Source organism: Colletotrichum truncatum (assembly GCF_014235925.2).
Source record: "Colletotrichum truncatum strain CMES1059 chromosome Unknown Contig_0001, whole genome shotgun sequence".
Classification (NCBI taxonomy): Eukaryota; Fungi; Ascomycota; class Sordariomycetes; order Glomerellales; family Glomerellaceae; genus Colletotrichum; species Colletotrichum truncatum.
The window spans coordinates 1,195,820-1,215,550 of record NW_027222398.1 but is presented as its reverse complement, the minus strand read 5'-3'; the positions used below and the strand labels follow the sequence as shown (position 1 = coordinate 1,215,550).

At 51.8% G+C, this 19,731-nt stretch overlaps 5 protein-coding genes across 5 annotated transcripts; 2 read left to right on the top strand and 3 right to left on the bottom strand.

The window, feature by feature from the left end:
- Positions 1 to 2,180: 2,180 nt before the first annotated feature.
- Positions 2,181 to 3,992, bottom strand: CTRU02_200292 (endoplasmic reticulum mannosyl-oligosaccharide -alpha-mannosidase; the record flags this gene model as incomplete). Its single annotated transcript, XM_036718293.1, has 1 exon — positions 2,181 to 3,992. One exon carries the CDS (start codon positions 3,990 to 3,992, stop codon positions 2,181 to 2,183), a length of 1,812 nt encoding a protein of 603 aa, XP_036589293.1.
- Positions 3,993 to 5,486: 1,494 nt separating this feature from the next.
- On the bottom strand, positions 5,487 to 8,805 carry CTRU02_200291 (ATP-dependent helicase nam7; the record flags this gene model as incomplete). The annotated part of the gene is made up of 2 exons (XM_036718292.1): positions 5,487 to 8,457; positions 8,516 to 8,805. The coding sequence occupies 2 exons, from the start codon at positions 8,803 to 8,805 to the stop codon at positions 5,487 to 5,489; spliced, it is 3,261 nt and encodes a 1,086-aa protein (XP_036589292.1).
- Positions 8,806 to 9,458: 653 nt separating this feature from the next.
- CTRU02_200290 (u3 small nucleolar ribonucleoprotein imp4) lies at positions 9,459 to 10,985 on the top strand (the record flags this gene model as incomplete). The annotated part of the gene is made up of 6 exons (XM_070203666.1): positions 9,459 to 9,464; positions 9,609 to 9,766; positions 9,820 to 9,921; positions 10,249 to 10,575; positions 10,629 to 10,760; positions 10,805 to 10,985. The coding sequence occupies 6 exons, from the start codon at positions 9,459 to 9,461 to the stop codon at positions 10,983 to 10,985; spliced, it is 906 nt and encodes a 301-aa protein (XP_070062248.1).
- A 2,219-nt stretch (positions 10,986 to 13,204) lies between these two features.
- CTRU02_200289 (snare domain-containing protein) lies at positions 13,205 to 14,325 on the top strand (the record flags this gene model as incomplete). The annotated part of the gene is made up of 3 exons (XM_036718290.1): positions 13,205 to 13,288; positions 13,371 to 13,898; positions 13,975 to 14,325. The coding sequence occupies 3 exons, from the start codon at positions 13,205 to 13,207 to the stop codon at positions 14,323 to 14,325; spliced, it is 963 nt and encodes a 320-aa protein (XP_036589290.1).
- Positions 14,326 to 16,115: 1,790 nt separating this feature from the next.
- Positions 16,116 to 18,193, bottom strand: CTRU02_200288 (mitochondrial precursor proteins import receptor; the record flags this gene model as incomplete). The annotated part of the gene is made up of 3 exons (XM_036718289.1): positions 16,116 to 16,351; positions 16,402 to 17,860; positions 18,002 to 18,193. The coding sequence occupies 3 exons, from the start codon at positions 18,191 to 18,193 to the stop codon at positions 16,116 to 16,118; spliced, it is 1,887 nt and encodes a 628-aa protein (XP_036589289.1).
- Positions 18,194 to 19,731: the final 1,538 nt, after the last annotated feature.

Below are 19,731 nucleotides of genomic sequence, written 5' to 3'. Positions count from 1 at the left end.
CAATCGTCCCATCACCCTAGACCGACCAGTAGCGCAAGACAATTCTGGGCCAGAACAAAGCTCGTGGCGGCGCCTGGGGTATCGCCTGTCTGCCTCGAACGCCCTCACTTGCCGGTCCTAACTGCTATTAATGGGCATTATTCTCCGGGGACTTTCTTGTTTGTCCCCGTATAAGAAGCTCGTCTCTCGTCAGCGGGCCATCCCAGTAACAAATATCTGACGGAGAGCCACACTTCTTCAGCCTAGGCTAGCCAGCAACAAGACAAGCGCAACGATTCGAAGGATCTCATTCTGCTAGTCAAACACAAGCGAACGAGAACCCCACAGACGTCCCCAACTCAATGCCTGCTGCTGCTGGCTCTGGTGTACTTGGCTGGATCAATCTTGTGAGAAAGATGGTGGCAGTGAGAGTGGGCTGCGCGGCGTAATCGCAATCAATGGCAACACCCTGGATGATGAACCGGGCGGGACCTATGAAAGTCACCGTGGAACTGCATATTTCCAAAGGAGAAAACCTCCGAGGAATAAAGTGCATTGCAACGCAACACAAACGGCTACACGATACAACAATGAGTGAATGAGCTAGCAAAGCAGCAGAACCAAATTCTCACCTCATCGGTTCATCCTCCTGGCCCAATCTCCCATGCGCCGGAGGTCAGCCAGTCGGGACGTTTTCCCGCTTATCCCATTTCCAACCCCCGGTTTTCTCTTAATCTGTTGCTGCATGCCTGAAAATCGTGCGTGAAAACATGCTTCTGCTGGCTCCATGCGGCCGTTCGGTATCTGCTTCTTCGTATGCACATCAATAGAGCTAACAGGCGGACACATATCGCATGCGGATGCTGCTCTGTATGTGAGAAACCCTCGGACCTCGACTCCACCCCGCGATTTGGTGGATCTTGATATCGGTTTACCCATAACTAAGACGCCAAAGACGGGGTCATTTGATTTCCTTCGCAACATGCGAAGAGAAAAGAAATACAACCGGCTGGTCCCTGGACGTTGCACAGACGATCGATCCACCGTCCCATGTCCTTGGTACCCATTTTCGCCTACCGGTTTTCCTTTTTCCGCCTGGCTTGCGAAAAGACTATGGGGACGAGAAGGACGAAAGAAAACAATCCAGGCTAGTGATCGAGTGTTTAACAAGCGTCATCGTTTCGTCGTCCATCGTCGGTGAGTGTAAAAGAAAGCAACATCATCACAGCGATGTGACAGAAGCCACAGGTGTGGTGGAGTCGTTGCCATTATTTTCGGCAGGTGCAAACTGGTGCGATGGTAGGATGGGATCGAACAGGATCCTTAACGTCCGTCATCACTTGCTTTTTCGTACATCTAGAGACGCCTTCGCAGATACATAAATTTGTTTCTCTTTCGCCTCTGTTGATTCGACGGAGGCAGGCTCCTACGAGTGACGGTTGCTGGTGTCAACCATTCGGGAGAGCTCCCCGGCTTGCGGGACTGGGACGCAGTGTGTCTCTGATTCTGTCCGCGGCTGCGTAATCAGATCCGATCCATGGGCAGGTTGATGTTTCACAGAATCACTTGGTAATGGGAGCACATTACAAATATTAACTGGCTGGCGGAAATGGTTCGTCCAACGCTCGCTGTAAGCCGACGCAGCCGCGTTATATCACACGTTGTTTGTGTTTGAACACTTTGCTTATTTAACAGAGCTGAAGAAGAGTCAAGACGCCATACATGTAAGGGATAAGGAAGCCTGCGTGAACGAAGAGAGAACAATGTGGGGGGGGGGGGGGGGTAGAACCGCTGCAAGCCGATTTGGATGAAAGATCTCGCCGCTTTGCTGAGGCAGCGGACCGCACGCAATCTGAGGCTCCAACTCGGTGGTTTGCTCAACAGAAAGTGGTGGCACCAGTGGAGCTCACGACGCAAAGAACGTGTAGGACCGGACGAGCAGGCACTATAAGAACACAGCGCATGCTAAAAAAACTTACGTCATTAGACTGTATTTCATGGGTTTTTTTTCAGTAATGTAAAATGCACCGACTCTCGACCGGAGAGTTACAAGTAATGGGCTCCCAGGCCACATATATGCACCATCTAGTACCCAGTCTATAGTTATCCTAATGCGATCCACATCTATAATGCACCAGAAGCCATGGGATGGATTAGCCGTAAAAAATGATGTCCACTGCTTCCGACGGTTGACGCACGCACTACGACTGCCCGCGAATCTCGCTCTCCGTCTCAACGCTTTGCGTCTTCTTAGGCCGCTTGAACGGATGCGCCTCGGTGTTTAGCACCCAGTCGTCAAGACTAATTACGTCGGGCGGCGAAAAGATAAGGTAAAAGTACTTCAGCGTCTCGGCAAACCAGAAACTTTCCATTGAATCCGTCTTTGTTGTCAGCTCAGGAGATGCAACGTTGACATTGGAGATGGCCGAGTATGCCAGTGGCGTCTCGGTCGCGCGCTGGATGCTCTGGAACATGTCCCATGCGATATCGCGCCACTCGTTGTCTCCAGTGATGCGGTACATGTAAAAAATGCTCTCGATGGCCTCAGGGCGAAGCATGTAGCGGCCATCGCGGACCTGTTTGACGCCCGCGGGTACATCAATATGAGAGTGTGTCTCATCGTCCCACTCGCATGGCCCATGGTCCGGCTCATTGCACGGGTGAAGCGTCATGATCTCGGGCATGATTCCGGTGGGAAACACCTTGTAGGCCCAGGCACAACCCCTGGAAATCTTCTCGCCAATGGTAACATAGGATTCGGAGCCCAAGAGCTTGCCAGCGAGTGCATACATGGCGCCTGCGAAACAGCCCAGGTGCTGGGCCTCCGGAGTCAAGTCGACCGAGTCTGCCCGGGCGAAGACGTTGCCTGGGATCAGGATGTCCGTCTTGTTAGGCAGGATAGGCCGAAAGAGGATGTGCTTGTTAATGACATCGAATGAGCTGGTCGTCAACTTTTCGTATTCACGATCGAGACCGCCGAGCAGAGCGTGCATTTTCGGAAGGTACTCGTAGAGGGAATCGGCCTGAGCGCCGATAGTGAAGGAAGACTCTTCAGCCTTCTCTCCACGATAGTTCAAGAACATAGGCCACATGCCCGGCAGCTTCGTCTGGTGTTGCGTCTTGACAAGAAACTCTTTTACTCGCTCGGTAGCATCATAGTACTTGTTGTCGCCCGTCAATTGCGATAGTCGGGTAAACTCCATAGCCAACGAACAACCTGCGGCAGAGGACTCGTGTTCGCTGACCTTCTGTGTGCCATATTTGGCCTCGGAGAACTTGAACCAAAACGGCGGCATACGGTTGGGTGTGTCGAAGCCCATGTACAACATGTCGCCAAGTTCTATGGCCTTGGCCAGCAAGGCAGGCTCCCCGCTGAGATCATATGCACTAATGAGCCCTCCCAGGTGGCGGATGGTCGTCTCAAACATGTTAGCAGCCGACTCGGTGGTGTTGGACCAGTCAAGCAAAGCAACAGTGCGCACTGCGCGGCGAAACTCGTCGTGCATGCCCATAATCCACAGCGTGTCGAGGCCATCAACCATGCTGGCTGCCCAACCACCGAATGTGTTCTTGCCGGCGCCCGAGACTGGGGTCAACTCATCCCAGGTCCACGCATGTTCTTTGTAGCTGTCCCAGCTGCGTCTAAAAGCATGGGCGACAGCGGCGCGACGGGACTCGATTTGGTGCTCGCGATCACGGTCGCGGTCTTCATCATGGGAAAACTTTTTGTTCTTGTTGCTCCCTCCCCTCTTTCCGCTTCCGCTGAAATCATACTGGACACGAGGAAGGTCGATCGGAGTGCCTTTTGGCAACGTGCGTAAAGGTTTCTCGAGCGGGTACTCAAGGCTCAGACTGCCCCAGTCGTAGCTAGACTTGCGATAACGGATACCATTGTAGGAGAACTCGCGGCTGCTCCAGTCGCTAGGCAGACCAGTCTGCCATATAAAGAGCAGGGTAAGAGCAATGCCCAGGTAAATTGGAAGCCTCGCAGGGCGGCGGCGGATGGTGATCATGATGGCGGTTCGGGGTATGGGGATAGCGGTGGTAACAGCAGCATCTCTCGGCTCAGCTGGTTAACCATATCGTTTCCCCGTCCAGGTGGGGAGCGTCGAACGTGATTTCCCTGGAGATATCTCTTTGGCTCGACGAGGGAGGAAGAAGGAAGGAGGGGAGGGAGGAAAAGCCGAACGGCATTAAAGGGAAAGACCCTTATGACCTTTGAGCTCACAAAACTTGGCAGAAAAGAGGAACCAGGAGCGGCAGAGCTCCGAAGCTTGAGACCGAACAAACCCAAGGTCAGGGGGGGTGGACCGTTGCGTTCCGTTTGCCAGCCAAGTCGGCTCCCTTTACCGTTGTCGATGCTCAACACGTGTACGTAACCGAATGCCAAGAAATTCCTATACGAGAGAGTCGGGGGCGTTGCGGTGCTGTGGCGCCGAGCTCTCGCGCTCCTACTTCGTCAAAAAAAGGAGGGAAACTCCCCCGCTTGCCAAACGTTTTACCAGTTCAAGATTCGGACGGATCGTCATAGTGGACCTCGCATGGGATGCAAACGGTCTCATGTCGAGGATACTGTCCTTCTTGAATAAAAGACCTGTCTTCTTCTAACCATCTTCTTACTGTTATATTTGAGTGTCTACTCCCGTTGTCCAACGGGGATGCTCCTTGTCGATGTAATTAATTTAGCATTTTGTGGGGTACCAATCGCCACCCCCTGTCTATCAGTGGACTGCCGCCGCTACACACATCACAGCGCAAAAGCTTGACCAAGTAACCGACCCTGAGCAGGCCATCTTACTCGCGCCTAGGTATTTATTCCAAGCTCATTGACGTGAAAGTCTAATTGCTACGATACAAACTTTTCGACGAATCTGTGGATTGCAACGGGGCAATGTGGCCTCACGGTGGGTAAGCGTGACCTGGGGCATGGGTGACGTGCAAATAAAGACGGTGATTACTACCTAGAGGCTACCTTTAAGCTGGGCTTTGTGCATTTCCGCATTCAATGCAGAATTGCTTAGAAATCGGTCCGGAACATTAGCAGCGAGTATTGGGTCGCTAGAATAGACCATGATGTCCATCACTATGCTTTTCCCCATATCAAGTTGCCTTTTGGGACGCAGATCCGTAACTTCAACCCGAGCCCATCGTTCGTCCATCGCCTCGTCTTCCCCTTCCTAACACTAACAGCACACTGATAACAATCTGCCAATTGCGGGCCGTTGAGGGCGCGCGCGAGCGATCCTCTCCGTCGGTTGCAGCTCTCGCTGGTCGGGCCATGACCCGCCTGCGGCACGTCGTCGTTAGAAACCAACGCTTCAGCCATATAGAATGCTTTCCGCTGACCGGCGCCGGCTCTTTGAGACACCTCTGGGTTGAGGCGAACTGCCTACTCCTTCGTACAGCACCGAGCATGGTGCGGCGAGGGCTGAAAGCCGTTGGAGGATTCGGTGAAAACCACTCATGTGGTTACTACAGCATGTCCCTGTCCGTATCCCTCACGCTTTTCAGTCGAAGCCGCCACCAATCTGGCTATGAAACGCGGTGCTAACGCTCTTCTCGTCATCATCATACCGACGGCCATAGCCGTTTCCAGGCCCCATGCGGCCACCACTCTCAACGTACTGCTTCAGACGGTCGCTATGGCTGTACGAGGCAGGACGCATGCCATGAATGGCGTCCTGAAGACCGGCGCCTAAACTGACACCACCCTGTCCAACACCCTTGGCGCCGATAACGCTGGCACTGGCATCCGTGTACTCTGAGTTGGCGACACTCTCACCGGCAATGCTCTCGGTGGCACGTCCGCCCCTCTTGGTACCAGAGCGGCCGGCTGCGGAGACCCCGGGGAGACCAGGCCACTGCTCAGGAGTAAAGCTCGAAAAAATTGGCGGGTAGGTAGTGTTAAGGCCGGCACCTCCAAGGGAGCTGTGAATAGATGAGACATCGTCAGGAATGTAAGACATCATCGAGCCGGAGTCGAAGTCACGCGTAGAACCAGCACCGTTGAATCGGTTGTTGCCGTTAGGAAATCCACCAGCGTTGAACTGGGGAGGCTGACTCATCTTCTGCCGGTAAGCGGTTCTGGGCTTGCCAAACTGAAGAAGGGAGGTCTGCAGGTTGGTCAAGGGACCCTCAACTAGACACTTTCGGTCCTTGAAGTGAACCAGAAGATGGTGCCAAAGCTCATGCTTGGAGAGGACCTTGGGATTGCCGATAATGACGAGACCGTATTTAGCACGAGTCAACGCGACGTTAAGACGACGCGGGTCAGAAAGGAAACCAATTCCCTGGTTGTCGTTGGAACGGACACAGGATAGGACAATAAAATCCTTCTCACGACCTTGGAAGGCGTCGACCGACGCAACCTCCACCTCCTTGTAGCTTTCCTTCTTGAAGGTGCCAGTGTTCTGCATGGTGCTAACGATGTAGCTGCGCTGGCCCTCATACGGAGTAATGACACCGATGTCAAGAGGCTTAACTCCAGCCTTAAAGAAGCGGGTGACAACTTTCTCCACATTGGAAGCCTCAGTGCGGTTGAGGTAAGATGTTCCAGAAGCCGAAATCTCCTCGTTGCCCAGATTAGACCAGAACATCATGGGCATGTCAGCGACCGGCCAGGGGAAGTCCACGTCGCGGCGGAGGCGCTCTCTGACCGTAACACCGTTCTGGAGAGAACCATCGTAAAACATGTTGGAAGGAAATTCGGACAAGCAAGGATGCATGCGGTATTGAATGTTCAGACGGATGGGCACCAAGCGAAGATTGACAAGACGCTCGAACAGGGATTGGTTGAGACCGGCTTTTGCAGCCTTCTTGTTCATGATGACAGGGCCCAGCTGCTTATGATCACCGACCAAGACAACCTGCTTACAACCAAGAACAAGAGGGATCATGCATTCGGGTTCGGCGGATTGGGTGGATTCGTCAATTAGCACGTTGCGAAACTTCATCTTGGAAAGGCGAGGGTCTCCAGCACCAACACAGGTGCAGCAAACCACATCAGCGTTGTGAAGAATGTCTCGCTCAGCCGCCTTGGTGAGCTGCTTGAACTTCTTCTCATCCTGGCTGGACAACTCGCCCAGTTCGCTCTTGAGCTGCGCGAGCTTAACGAGCTCTCCATTGCTGTCGTTCATACGGACTTGCTCGTGGAGAGCAAGGAAGCTCACGGATGACTCCACATCCTCGCGAGACTTGGCCGTAAGACGGACGACCTTCAGACCGGTGCGGTGAATGCGCTCACAGAGTTGGTCAACAGCGACGTTAGATGGCGCGCAGACCAGGACCTGTCCGTTGTTCATTTTGCACAGGTGATAGATGATGGTCGCTGAAGTAACGGTCTTGCCAGTTCCAGGAGGACCCTGGATTAAGCTGAGAGGGGTTGACAGCACCGCCTTAATAGCAGCAATCTGGCTAGTGTTGAGGTCAGGCAGGCCGGGAACGCTGAACTTCTTAGGCATAGTCGTCTTCTGCGGCGCAACAGCGACATCGTGGCCAAGCAGCTTATGAAAGATATACCCAGAGACACTCATGTCGTCAACGGCAAAGGTCTTCATCGCATACTGCATACGATCGTAGGATGTAGCTTTCCAAACGTAGTCCGCAGAGAAGTTATGAGTGCACTCAGTCGGGACAGTCTTCTCGTTGCCAGCCTTCCGCAGCTCCAATGTGACTTCGTCAGATTGGTTGTTAGGGATTTTGATGACATATCCAACTCCCTCCCACGCGGGCCGGAGCTCTCCCTTGTACCGAAGCCGCATTTCATCACCAACTGCCAACTTGACGTCACCGGACTCTATCTTGTGAAGCTCAAAGCTAACAAGATGCTTATTGTTGAGGCCATAATCCCAGCGAACAGTTAGGCCGTCCTCGGACTGCGCCTCTTTGAGTTTCTTATCGTAGTCAGACTCCATCTTGACCAAGGGACCAAAGATGTTTTGATAGTGGTAGGGATCGTCGTATTTGAGAAGGACAGGGTGTGGGTCGTCATCAATACTGTTGGCCTTCTCGAGGTCGGCGACGGTCGCAGTGGAGTTGTCCTTCCACATTTCCTCCAGCTTTGCGATCATGGGTGGGGTCAGGTGTCGGGCACGCAGCTGCTCAGCATCGGATGGGGTGGCCACGAGCCAAGTGAGGAAGGCTCGCTCTTCAATGAGGGGCTGCCAACGTGAGGTGTCCCAGCTCATGTCCTTGGAAGATGTATTGGCGGCGCATGGCTGGCGACAAAGGAGCACTACAACAGTGTCCGATTTGGCAGGAATAAAGCCCAATAGAAAGACATTCTTGGTTCCGCAATTGTAACACTCGAGTACGGTATCGCCCAAGGTGGACTCTGGATGGAGCTGGACCTCCTTGTGCCGCGCACGAACAAGGTGATTGACTATGTGAGACGAAGTTGCATTACCGCGGGCGCTGCAAAACCATTTGTTGCAGCCAAGGCACTTGACGACGGAGCTCGGGGAGTGGATTCCACAGTACCTAAACAGGGAGAGTCAGTTTATGGAAGTAGCGCAAAGTATGAACGGGGTCAACTCACGCGCAGGCGTGGGAGGGAAGCTCCCTATCTTCTTCCTGAGGCCTGCCGAGGTTCAAATCCTTCATAGCTCCAACTGGCATGCTTGCCAAGCTATCGTTGTCGTCGTCATCGTAAAGCTCGGTTTGGTTGTCATCGTCGTCGGCGCGGCGGCGGCCACTGCGGCCGCCGAATTTCCCGTAAAGGAGGCTTTCATCGGGTTCGATGCCGGCAAAATCGTCAGCTCCAGCCTTGATCGCAGCGGCCGAGTCGCTGATCAGGTGATTCCCAAGATGAGTAAAAGCGCCCTCCATTGTCGCGATAGCTCGATCCTCCACTTCTCTCTCTAATAATCTCCCCTCTTTCTCTCTGTCTCTCTTTCTCTCTTTCTCTCTATGCTGATCCACTCCCTTGGTCAAATAAGTTAGTGGGGAGTCCAGTCCAGGAATGAGGGGCCTTGTTCATAACAAGAAGGCAGTGGCAATAGACGAGCAGGCAGTGGCGAAGAGTTTGAAATCGTCTGCGGCGCTCTGGGCAGGCACAACTTACCTCAGCCTTTTTGTTGTTCTCGAATATTTCGGCGTCGCAGAGCCTCGGATGGCTCAGGTCGTACGGAAGGGGATTCGAGGTGCTAGGAAGACGGGAAAGGTCACATCATATCGGTGCAGAAAGTTCAGGGTTTGGTGTCAAGACCTTAAAGGTACACCAACTGAGCGAAATGTTGCCCTGAACGTGTGTGCGCTGTCGTGAAGTCGACACACGTAGCTTGAAATCAGGTCGAGTCGGCCCAAAGAAAGCGGCGAAAGGTGCAGTCATTTTGGTGGGATGGCAGTTATCGCCACGTGACCTCCGCTGATAAGCGGATACCAAACTTGCGATAAGGATTTTTTATGTCCCAGAGACTTTGGGCGTTCGAGGGAGCCAAATTTGACATCAACCAGGTAACACCCAACAAAAACTTAGCAAAATGATTGTAAGTACCAGAAATTTCACAGCTTGATGAGGCTCTACCAAAGTTCTCAACATTTGTTGCTTTCGACGGCCTCGCAGAGGTTTCTGCCACTGCGCCACTATCATCACATCTCATACTGGAAGTTGGCTAATCGATGGTTTGTAGCGGAAACAAGCTCGCCAAAGGCGAGACTACCTATATAGGCGCGCGTTGATGCTCAAGGAGGCAGAAACGAATGAGAAAAGAGCTGCTCTCAAATCTGCGCTTGCCTCGGGAAAACCACTTGACCCATCTGTTGCCAAGGATAAGTCTCTGCGAAAAGAGTGAGTGTATCTACGATCCAAAGCATCGAGGGCGAAATTTTTGACTCTGGCAGCTACCAATACGATGAAGCTCGTCCGGATCTCAGCATCAACGAGGAAATGGACTTGGATGACGAGTACTCGCAATTAAGCGGAATCCAAGACCCCAGAATTCTGTGAGTGGCAATGTCCCGATGATGAATACCGGGTTCTCTTTCCACTGTCGCCTTGACCACTGTCTCCGCATGCCTCATGACACATACGCTTTGTCTGAATATTTCTTGAGATCAGCCATGAAGTGCTGAGACACTTCTTACGTGGCGGAGTTGAACATCGCCAATGCCTGTCTCGAAAGCCTGAGAAGTTACAAACGCACACGACTTGTTTCCAGCCATGTGTTTTCTTATAACTGCCTGTAAATTCAGAAAGACAGAGGAAGCAGTGGCGGTCTCACAACTGGCAACATTTCATACACATAAGGGCAATGGCTGACATCATTTCAGTGTTACGACCAGTAGAGATCCTTCGAGTCGTCTGGCAGCATTCAGCAAGGAGATCAGATTGCTCCTTCCTACGTCGGTCCGCCTCAATCGTGGAAATCTCATTCTGCCGGACCTTGTTCAGTCGTGCAAATCGAACGCTTTAAGCGATATCGTCCTGCTACATGAACACCGTGGAAACCCCACTGCTCTGACCATTTCTCATCTGCCCCACGGCCCAACAGTCTCATTTTCACTGCATAACGTAGTTCTTCGACATGATATTCCCGGTTCCATTCGAGGTAGTGTCTCCGAGGCGTACCCTCATCTCATATTTGAGGGATTTAAAAGGTATGGTTCTAGTTTCCGGACAATCTCAAATCATGTCTAATATACCAAACCAGTCGTCTTGGACAACGTATTGTCAAGGTGCTGAAGCACCTTTTCCCTCCACGCGACCCCATTACCAGCAAGGCCAAGATGGGCAACCGGGTTGTTACATTTGTGAACAACGAGGACAGTATTGAGGTCCGACAGTGAGTTATCTTGATTCAATGTTCTTGCTACAACTGCTTACCAGAGTTGCCAGCCACGTTTTTGTTCGCACCTCATATGATTCTGTTGAACTTGCCGAGGTTGGACCCCGTATGACGATGAGGCCGTTTGAAATCCGTGGCGGCACACTCGAGAACAAGGAAGGAGACGTCGAGTGGCACTTGACCCAATATACTCGTACAGGCAGAAAGAAGGAATACTTGTGAGACACGAGTGGGGACCAAGACTCGAGGCAATATTCTTCAAAGCCCTCATCATCGCTGCTTCCCTTGTAAAGCGTTGCGTCGAGATGCGATGACAAGGTACACAAGGAGCATACCGATCCAACACAGAAATCGGATGAATCACATACACTATGGTGTAGCGTGAGAAACCCGCAGAAGGGCTGGCTGGCGAAAGTACGGTCATGTCCTTGCTTTCACACACAAACACACACACAATATAAAAACACTGGTCTCCGAAAAGCCACCAAAGACAAAGGCAGGTTTATATGGAGGATAGATTGGTATTGAGGCGTTAAAGGCTCCAAAAAGGTTGTGCGGAATAGATATCAAGAGACCAAAGTGTAGGCTGAATTCAACGCGGGAGGAAGATTTGTCAGGCATGCTCTATGTTAAAAGAGCTCAGGGCTATTGTTTTATAACGTACAGTAACATAATCAATGGAACGAGTCTTGCAAAGTGTGGCTTTCATAGGCAGCGTCAGCTTGTAAACCCATTGGCGGTTCTCTTCTGGATGTCGTAATGGTAGTAATGATAGTGAACTGCCTCGGCTGGGGCTCGTATGGTAACAGCTTGCTTTGGATGAACTCTTCCCCATTTGTCAAATGAGTTGAAGAAAAGAATAGCTGCAGAAGAGTAAAGCTAGCGAGACTAAATGGAGTGCGGCTTCCTCTGCTCAGCAAAACCAACCATTCGAAACACCAACATTTTGCGATAGCCATCACGAGCCAATGAGGGGCTATCCAGATCTGTCATGCGGCGGTCGAGATGCCGAGTACTTCTCCATCGAAAAGTTAAGCAAGGGGATAAACGAGCCAAACCCCCTGTCGGGCTGGGTTGCTTGCGAATCGGTTCCTCTTTGGCCCCGCCGCGATATACGCGCAAACACGGATACGGAGCGAGGCGGGCTTTTTGAACTCGCCGTTGCCTATCGCCTGCAGGCTTTTTTTGTCGTCCTGCTCGGCGGAGGTACGGAGTAGCGGAGGCGATGTGGAGAGGAAAGGACGAACCATAGAGGAGGCTTGGGACTTTTGGGATAGGCAAAATGGCTGTCCGCCGCACAGCCACGAACTGGTGACGCTACTGGCTTCCGACAATCCTCTTTTGGTCGTCAGGGACCTGCGGTCGAACCGGCATGGTCAGCAAATGTACCGGAGGCTGTGAAATTTCTGATGCGTCAGTGTTTAGTCCTGCAACTGGTGCGGGAAAATGATCAGTTCTATTCGCTAATTGAGAAAATGGAAGCGTCGGTAGTCTTATCCAATCTTGATTATACTCGTCAGCTATCTTAGGATGCGACAGCCCATCTTTAATTGCCATAGCCGTGTCCACCAGGCGTCAATCATCACCTCACCTCAACCAAGGGTGGCAGCAATGGAATGGGCAATTGGGTTAGTCTCGCGTATAGGGGGGCCAACAGCAGCAAAAACTCCAAGCTCCAGCCCCCAGGCTGTCTGTACTGCACAGCACCGTCTGAGGGTGTGTGAGACCGAGAGGAATCACTGAGGGGGCAAGACCATCTGTCGCTGGGCACTGTGTCTGGGCTGTGAGACTTTAACAGAAAACTCGGCGTCCCATGTATAATAAGCTTCGCCCCGCCCGTCGGCGTAACACTCTTCTGATGTCACTAAGCACGCTGCAGCCTGTCTTATCCCGAGCGCGACGACTGCTTTTCCTTTCGACTTTTATCAATTAAGCCTCCTTGTTTCATGTGCCGCTGAAGACGAAGAAACCCAAGAAAAGTCACAGGACATTAAAAGGGCTGTCCTTCCTAAAGGTTGTTTATTTGTTTCTGCTGCCAGGTTTTGTGGAAAGAAAAAGGGACGAGAAAAAAAGGACCCCGGAAATCTGATCAGCCAATCCTGCCCACTTGTGGCCTTTCCCACCCAACCACAGACACTGCCCGCGGTATCCGCTCTGACAGGTCCCGGTTCCTGATTGGGTCCGTCCACACTGTCATTTCAGTGCCTCCCCAGCACTTCCCAGTTCCCGTCAGCGGACAGAAGACCAACCTGGACGTCATTTAACGACCAGACATCAGCCGAAATATCCTCACACCTGCTACCACCCGATCCATCTTGAGAGAACGCCAACTTATTTTTCGCTGCCGGATTTCCACCACACCTAACCTATCCGGTTACATTTCAATTTTGCGTTCTTCATCGCTCTGTCAGTCATTCTGTCGGCAGCAGCCCATCGTCAGTATGTCGTACGGACAGTATAACAACAACCCTTATGCTCAGGGCCCCCAGCAGGAGGGCGGCTACGGCTACCCCGATAACAACCAGGTCCGTCGCGATTCAATCGCGGTTCTGCCGTTGCGAAAGCGCAAAGTCCTTGTCGCATCATCGCTAACTGTCGCAATAACAGCAATATGGCCAGGGCCAATATGAGATGCAGCCATACGGGGAGGAGCCAAACCAGTTCGCCAACCAGCCGCCCCCACCGACAACTCTGAGCCAGCATGAGTTCCTCCAGCGCGTGACGTATCTGCGGTCGGAAATCCAGGGTCTCACCTCCGACATCGAGGGCATCGCCCAGCTGCACCAGCGCTCTCTTGCGTCCGCCGATGCAAATGCCAGCCACCAGCTCGAACAGGCTGTCTCGGCGACACAACTCCGCAACACGGCGGTCAAGGACGGCATCAAGGCTCTTGAGAAGGACCTCGCAAAGACTCAGGACAACTCGCGCACCACCAAGAGCGCCCATCTCAACTCTCTCCGTAACACTTTTAAAGCCGAGCTCGAAAAGTATCAGCGCATTGAGAGCGATTACCAGAAGCGCTACCGCGACCAGATCGCCCGCCAGTACCGCATCGTCAACCCGGAAGCGACGGAAGACGAAGTCAGGCAGGCAACAGAGGCCGACTGGGGCGACGAAGGTGTTTTCCAGACTGCGGTAAGTTTTAGGGTCTCACGTTGTCTTTTTTTCCGTCTTTCCCGCCCTGTTTGCTTACAGATGCTGACATCAACAGCTCAAATCCAACCGTACAGGCCAGGCCAACTCAGTGCTGGGTAATGTCAGAGCCCGCCACAACGAGCTGCAGCGCATTGAGAAGACTCTCATTGAGCTGGCCACGCTCTACCAGGAGATGGCTACGCTTGTCGAGTCACAGGAGCCTGTCGTTGATGCCGCGGAGCAGAACGCCCAACAGACCGTTGACAACATCGCGAAGGGTAACGAGGAGGTGGCTGTTGCCAACAAGCACGCCCGCAACCGCCGCAAGCTCAAGTGGTGGTGCCTTCTCATTGCCGTCATCATCATTGCCCTTGCTGTTGGTTTGGGTGCTGGTCTTTACTGCGCCAACAACAAGTGCGGCAACTAATTACGACAGGTGGGAGAAGACAACAAGCGAGCGCAGTTTTACGACATGGAGAGAGTGCATTACTCGGCATTGGGCGGGCATGTTGAAGTGGCCCGCATACATGATGAAGGGAAAGGACAGCACTTAAAAGAGAGCACGACGATTGTTTTAGATTTCATGACCATGGGCTTGAGTCGGGAAAGGGGTTTTAATCAATGCAAGCACGGCGACATGCAGTGTTTTTGCTATATCCGACAACTCCTCCCGACGAGGGAACACTTTTACCGCCGGACATTGACACGGCTGGCTCCTGATTCCCCAACCACAGGTTTTATTCATTGTACGCATACTCTTCATACGACCAGACGGGAAATTGGGGGTTCTGGAGTCTTCTTTATAGTTTATCTTTGTACGTATTTATGTTCCATCCCACCCCGTCCGTTGCGTTGGATGGAGATGGAAAGGGGGGTGGTACCTGTTTCCTTGTACGTATCACACAATGGTGAGAGACTTTTTTGGTTTAGTTTTTCGTCCTCTTTTTTATTTTTATTTTTCTTTATACGTGACCCTCTTGAACCGGTAAGTAAGAAGAAAAAGTTTGCCTCTTAATCTCCCTCTGTGTTTCCGGTGCCCAGCAACCACCCGGCTGGGACTCGTGCACCCACTTGAAAGGATGCCACGCGGGAACCTGGTCGGCCGGGAACATGCCAACCCCGGTCATGTCTCGGTGCTCCGTTCCGCCCCATCGTTATCTGCCGATGGCCCGCTCTCGCCTCGGCACAAAAGCACGATAGTATCCCGATTTCTCTCGAGCCCTGCCTTATCCACCGGCCACACAGCCAACCATCACATGTGCACTATCGACCGCTTCTCTCAACATCAAATGGTTTCGTGGTGTAGTTGGTTATCACGTCAGTCTAACACACTGAAGGTCTCCGGTTCAAGTCCGGGCGAAATCATCCACACATATCTTTTTTCCCTTTTTTCCCTCTGGGTAATCGTCCATTTACGTGCAGATTTCTTTTATCGAATAATTAGTTTGATCGAACTTTTGCCGTGTTATAGATGTGACTTGATTTGCACCCTATTTTTCTTCAGTACATCAAAGGAGGATCGGTTTCGTTCGTTTGTTTTATCTCATTCAAATACGATAGATAGTGTCTATCGACATTTCTGCAAACACTTGCTCGTCAAGTCATGCATGATCAAGTTCATCATTGGCCGTAACTAGAATGATGCAGAAATCAGCATTGGCATTCAACATCGCCTGGTAGCTCAAGAAATGCTAGGAACTGGTTGCAAGTATTTAGCGGGGCTTCGGTCTACTTGGACACACGTCGACGGTTCGCTGTACAGACGGAAGTAGAAGAAGCTTGATAGACGAAAATTGAGGTGGTTCCAAATGAGATGAAATGGTTACAGATGACAATAGACTAGTTCTACAATGCTCTCACCAATGTACGCAAAGTGAGGAAAGTAGGATTATGTACAACGTGTAAGGGTTTCGACCCATGCCTTCCAGCCGTGCTAAGCCCTGGTTACACCACCACCAACCCAAAGCTCCTCGCCAGCCAACAAAAAGACACAATAACAGCAAACGGGCTTTTCTTCTTACTTCATCCCGTTCTGAAACTTTGTTTTAGTGCCCTATTACCAACCCTGGAATCCAATGTCCGAGGCTGTTTCCCGCTCCCTTCCTTGCTTTGGGGAGCTACTCTCTTCTCTTCTTACACGGCGCCAGTAGGTGAGTTGTGTGTGGTTTCTTTTCTTTTTCGGTGTACATGTTGTCGAACAGGTGCTATTCCAGCACTTTACCTAGGCATACCCGGGCTGATGCCCTGGAGTTTGGCCGCCAGCTTGGGGTACTTCTCCTGGACCTGGAGCTGCGTGCGTGTCGCCTCGGCATAAGAGAGCGCGTTGACGATCTCTCCCTCCGTGCGAGCAAGCTCCGCCGCACGCTCAAAGTACTTGAGAGCCTCGGTGACCTTGCCCTGCTGCAGAAGGAGCTGAGCCATAGTCGCGACAGCAATGTCACACTCAGGGTCGACTGTTTCAGGTCAGTTTTATATCACTTGAACAGAAATGCGAAATACTTACTAATAAGAGCCTTCTGGCAAAGCTTCTCAGCCTCGCTGAAGTCCTGCTTCCACTGGAAGAGGGTAAGGGCCTTGTTGATAAGAGGAAGAACGTTCATGGCCATAGGCTTTGTCTTCGACTCCATCTCAATCGCACTGTCAAACTTCTCAATCGCCTCCTGGAAGTTGCCCTGGTCAAGGAGCAACTCGCCGTAGTAGTTGTAGACATCAGGAACATCCTTAAAGTTCTTGATGCAACGGCGGAAGGTTGACATGGAGGAAGCGATGGAGCCCATCTTGTATTGAGTGACACCAAGCTGAATGTGCGAGAAGATGAAATCGCGGTCGAGGTCAATCGACTTTTGGTAATCCTTGGCAGCGTCTGAGAACTCGCCCTTGATGAAGTGGAGCTGAGCGCGGTGGTAGTAGATGTCGGGGTCGTCGGCGTTCTGCTCCATGGCCTTCTCGAAATCGTCAGCAGCCTTCTCAGGAGCGCCAAGCTCAAGGTTCATGCTGGCGCGCTTGATGTAGCTCTGGGTCATGGAGGGGTCCAGCTCAATGCTCTTGGTCAGGTCGGCCATGGCATCGTCGTGCTTGCCAAGCAGACAGCTGAAAGTGCCACGGAGGTTGTAGGCCAGGGCCTCAAACTCGTCGAGGTCACCTAGCTCGAGAGCCTTTTCGAAGGCCGCTCTCGCCTCTTCGTAACCATCGCCGGTGTTCTTCTCCAGAGCTCTCAGACCAAGCTGCAGCTGTCCCTTACCAGTCTCCTCGGAAAGCTCGACGGAATCCTCAAGACCAGCAGGACGGGGCCTAACGCGGAAGCTCTGGAGGTAATTGCCGACGAAGGTGTGGCTAGGCAGCTTGTTGGGGCGGTTGGCCATCATCTCCTGGGCCTTCTGCTCGGCGAACTTCTTAAGCAGGCGCTCGACCGACTGCGCACTGCTCTCGTTCTTGAAGCTATCAATGATGCAAGAAGCAGTGAAGTCGAGAAGAGCCTCGCCGTACATCTTGAGGTGCTCGTAGGCATTGGCGCGGCGGTTCAGGGCCTTAACGTACTCGGGGTCGAGGTTGATGGCGGCGGTGGTGTCCTCGACAACCTTGTCCCAGTCGCCAAGGGCGTTGTAGCAGGCGGCACGGTTGGAGTAGAAGATGGGGTTGGCCTTGCAAAGAATTGCCTTCGAGTACAGGTCGATCGCCTTGTTGTAGTCCTTGCTACCATAGGCCTTGTTGCCGGCGTCCTTCAACTTGGCGGCATACTCGTCTCGCTGTTCTTGCGTAAAGCTCTGGACAGAGGTCTCGTCGATCTCGGGGAGCTCGTCGGCGCTCTCAACGGCAGCGGCTTTGGATTGCGCAGGGGAAGTCTCTGCGGGTGCGGCCTTCTCTGCCTCGGCGGCCTTGCGCTCAGCCTCCTTCCTTTTCCTTCGCTCCTTCTTGCTCAGCTTTGGTGTCGAGTCCTTCTTCTTTATCGCACTAGGGTCAGCTTTCAATTTCTACTTAGAGTGATCTAGCATTGCCAGCATATTTTGCCAAGATTTCGGTAACAACGGCTGGAAGGGGGAAAAAATGGATCGCATGACGACAACTGACTGGCAGGAGCAGGTTAAGAGAAAAAAAATACATACGGAGTCGCTGTTAAGGAAGTAGATGACGCCGGCACCAGTAGCGACGACAGCAACACCTGCGGCGGTGTACACAATGGCCTTGTTATCTGAAGCCCAAGTGGTGATGCGATCCCAGAGTCCGGAGGAAGAATCAACCGGCACAACAGTTGGGGGGTTGGCCAGAGGAGGCACGGAGGGCAAGGGATTCGCCATTTTTACAGTGGCTCAAGGCAATTGATAATAAAGAGGAGTGCAGATATCAAGGGTGGTACAGGAAGAGAACTCGCGAGGTTGAAAAGAATGTATTAATGGGCTGACCAGCTTCGTCTGGGTCGATGATGTAGAGGTTGCAGGAGCTGGCTGCTGTGATGCTGCTGTCTGCTGTCGATTTGCTATGCGCTGGACTGGGCCAGGAGCTTCCGGGGCAGCGCGCAAAAAATTGTTGCGCGACGGGGCAAGCTTGTGAGGAGTTTTTCCGGCCTGATACCTCTGGGTCCTGCCACTGCGATTGATCAAATCAGCTTGGCCTCAGGCGATTTATGAGTGGGGGCTCAAGGGAGAGCCGCCTATGAATCTGCACACTACGTAACCGGAGAGGGTCCTAGCGCTCCTCGGAGCAAGGATGCGTTGGTCAGCCAGCAAGATGCATGTCTGTTTATGTCCTATCATTATTAAGCATTGCTATTTTTCAAGCTTGATCATATTTTGCAGCGGCTTCTTGTTTGTTAGCATTTGAAGATAGCATCACTCTATTGAAGGATGCATGGCACACAGGTAACATGCAAATAGTCTCACATCAATTTCTGTATGGCTATCCCCAACCTCTTCTCCCACATCTCGTGTCTTCCATACTTATCCATTTGATTACTTTTGGAAGGCTATGGTCACGCCCATCTTATCTCACTTATACCAGCAACATGCCATGTAAATATCACGTATGCCCACCAGCAGGACTCACGCTAAACATCTTATTTCCCCTCAGAATAATGATTTTTCTTTCTCTGTAAGTTAGATCTACTAGTATTGCCACTCACATCTTACTTGGATGCAGACAGCCAGCCACCAAGAGTAATATTCCAATACAACCGGCCGCAAGTTTGAGTTCTGCGTTAAGAGGGTAGCTTACTGCCAGTATGGTAAACAAACCGGTAGAAAAATATGTGCACTTGGGGACTTTGCCCGCATAGTGTATCTCAACCACAAGAGAGGTTTCATTGGTGACGTATATGGAAATTGGTATGTTCACCAGGGCGGCTCTTAAACTTATAGCCAACATCTACTACATGAGAAACAATTATAAATTGCTTGGGTTCATGATTAGTATCCGTAGTCTTTACTGCTTAAATAATCCTAAGAACATTATCCCATAATGCGGGTTGCCATAGATGATGTGGTCAAGTTTGTACCGATGATGAGAATGCCTAATGTATAGCCTATGGGCCTGGAGCTTAGGGCTCATTGCGGAAAGGCCTTGCTGGAGGAAGGGCCGTGTCATGGAATGAACCACTGAAATCGGTAATAGGACAGATGGCAGTATATAACGGAGACATGAGAATGTTGAATTGGTACTCCGTACAACGACGAGTTTCCTGGCTGAGAGGTTCCAGAAGCTAATTGCACAACCTAGGCTTCAGTGACTAGCTAAAATGGTATCTCTTGTTGAAATGATTACTGACAACTCGAAACTTGAAGCTACATCCGAGTGTCTGTTAACATATCTGTTCTTCTTATTGTGGAAACACCTGTAAGAA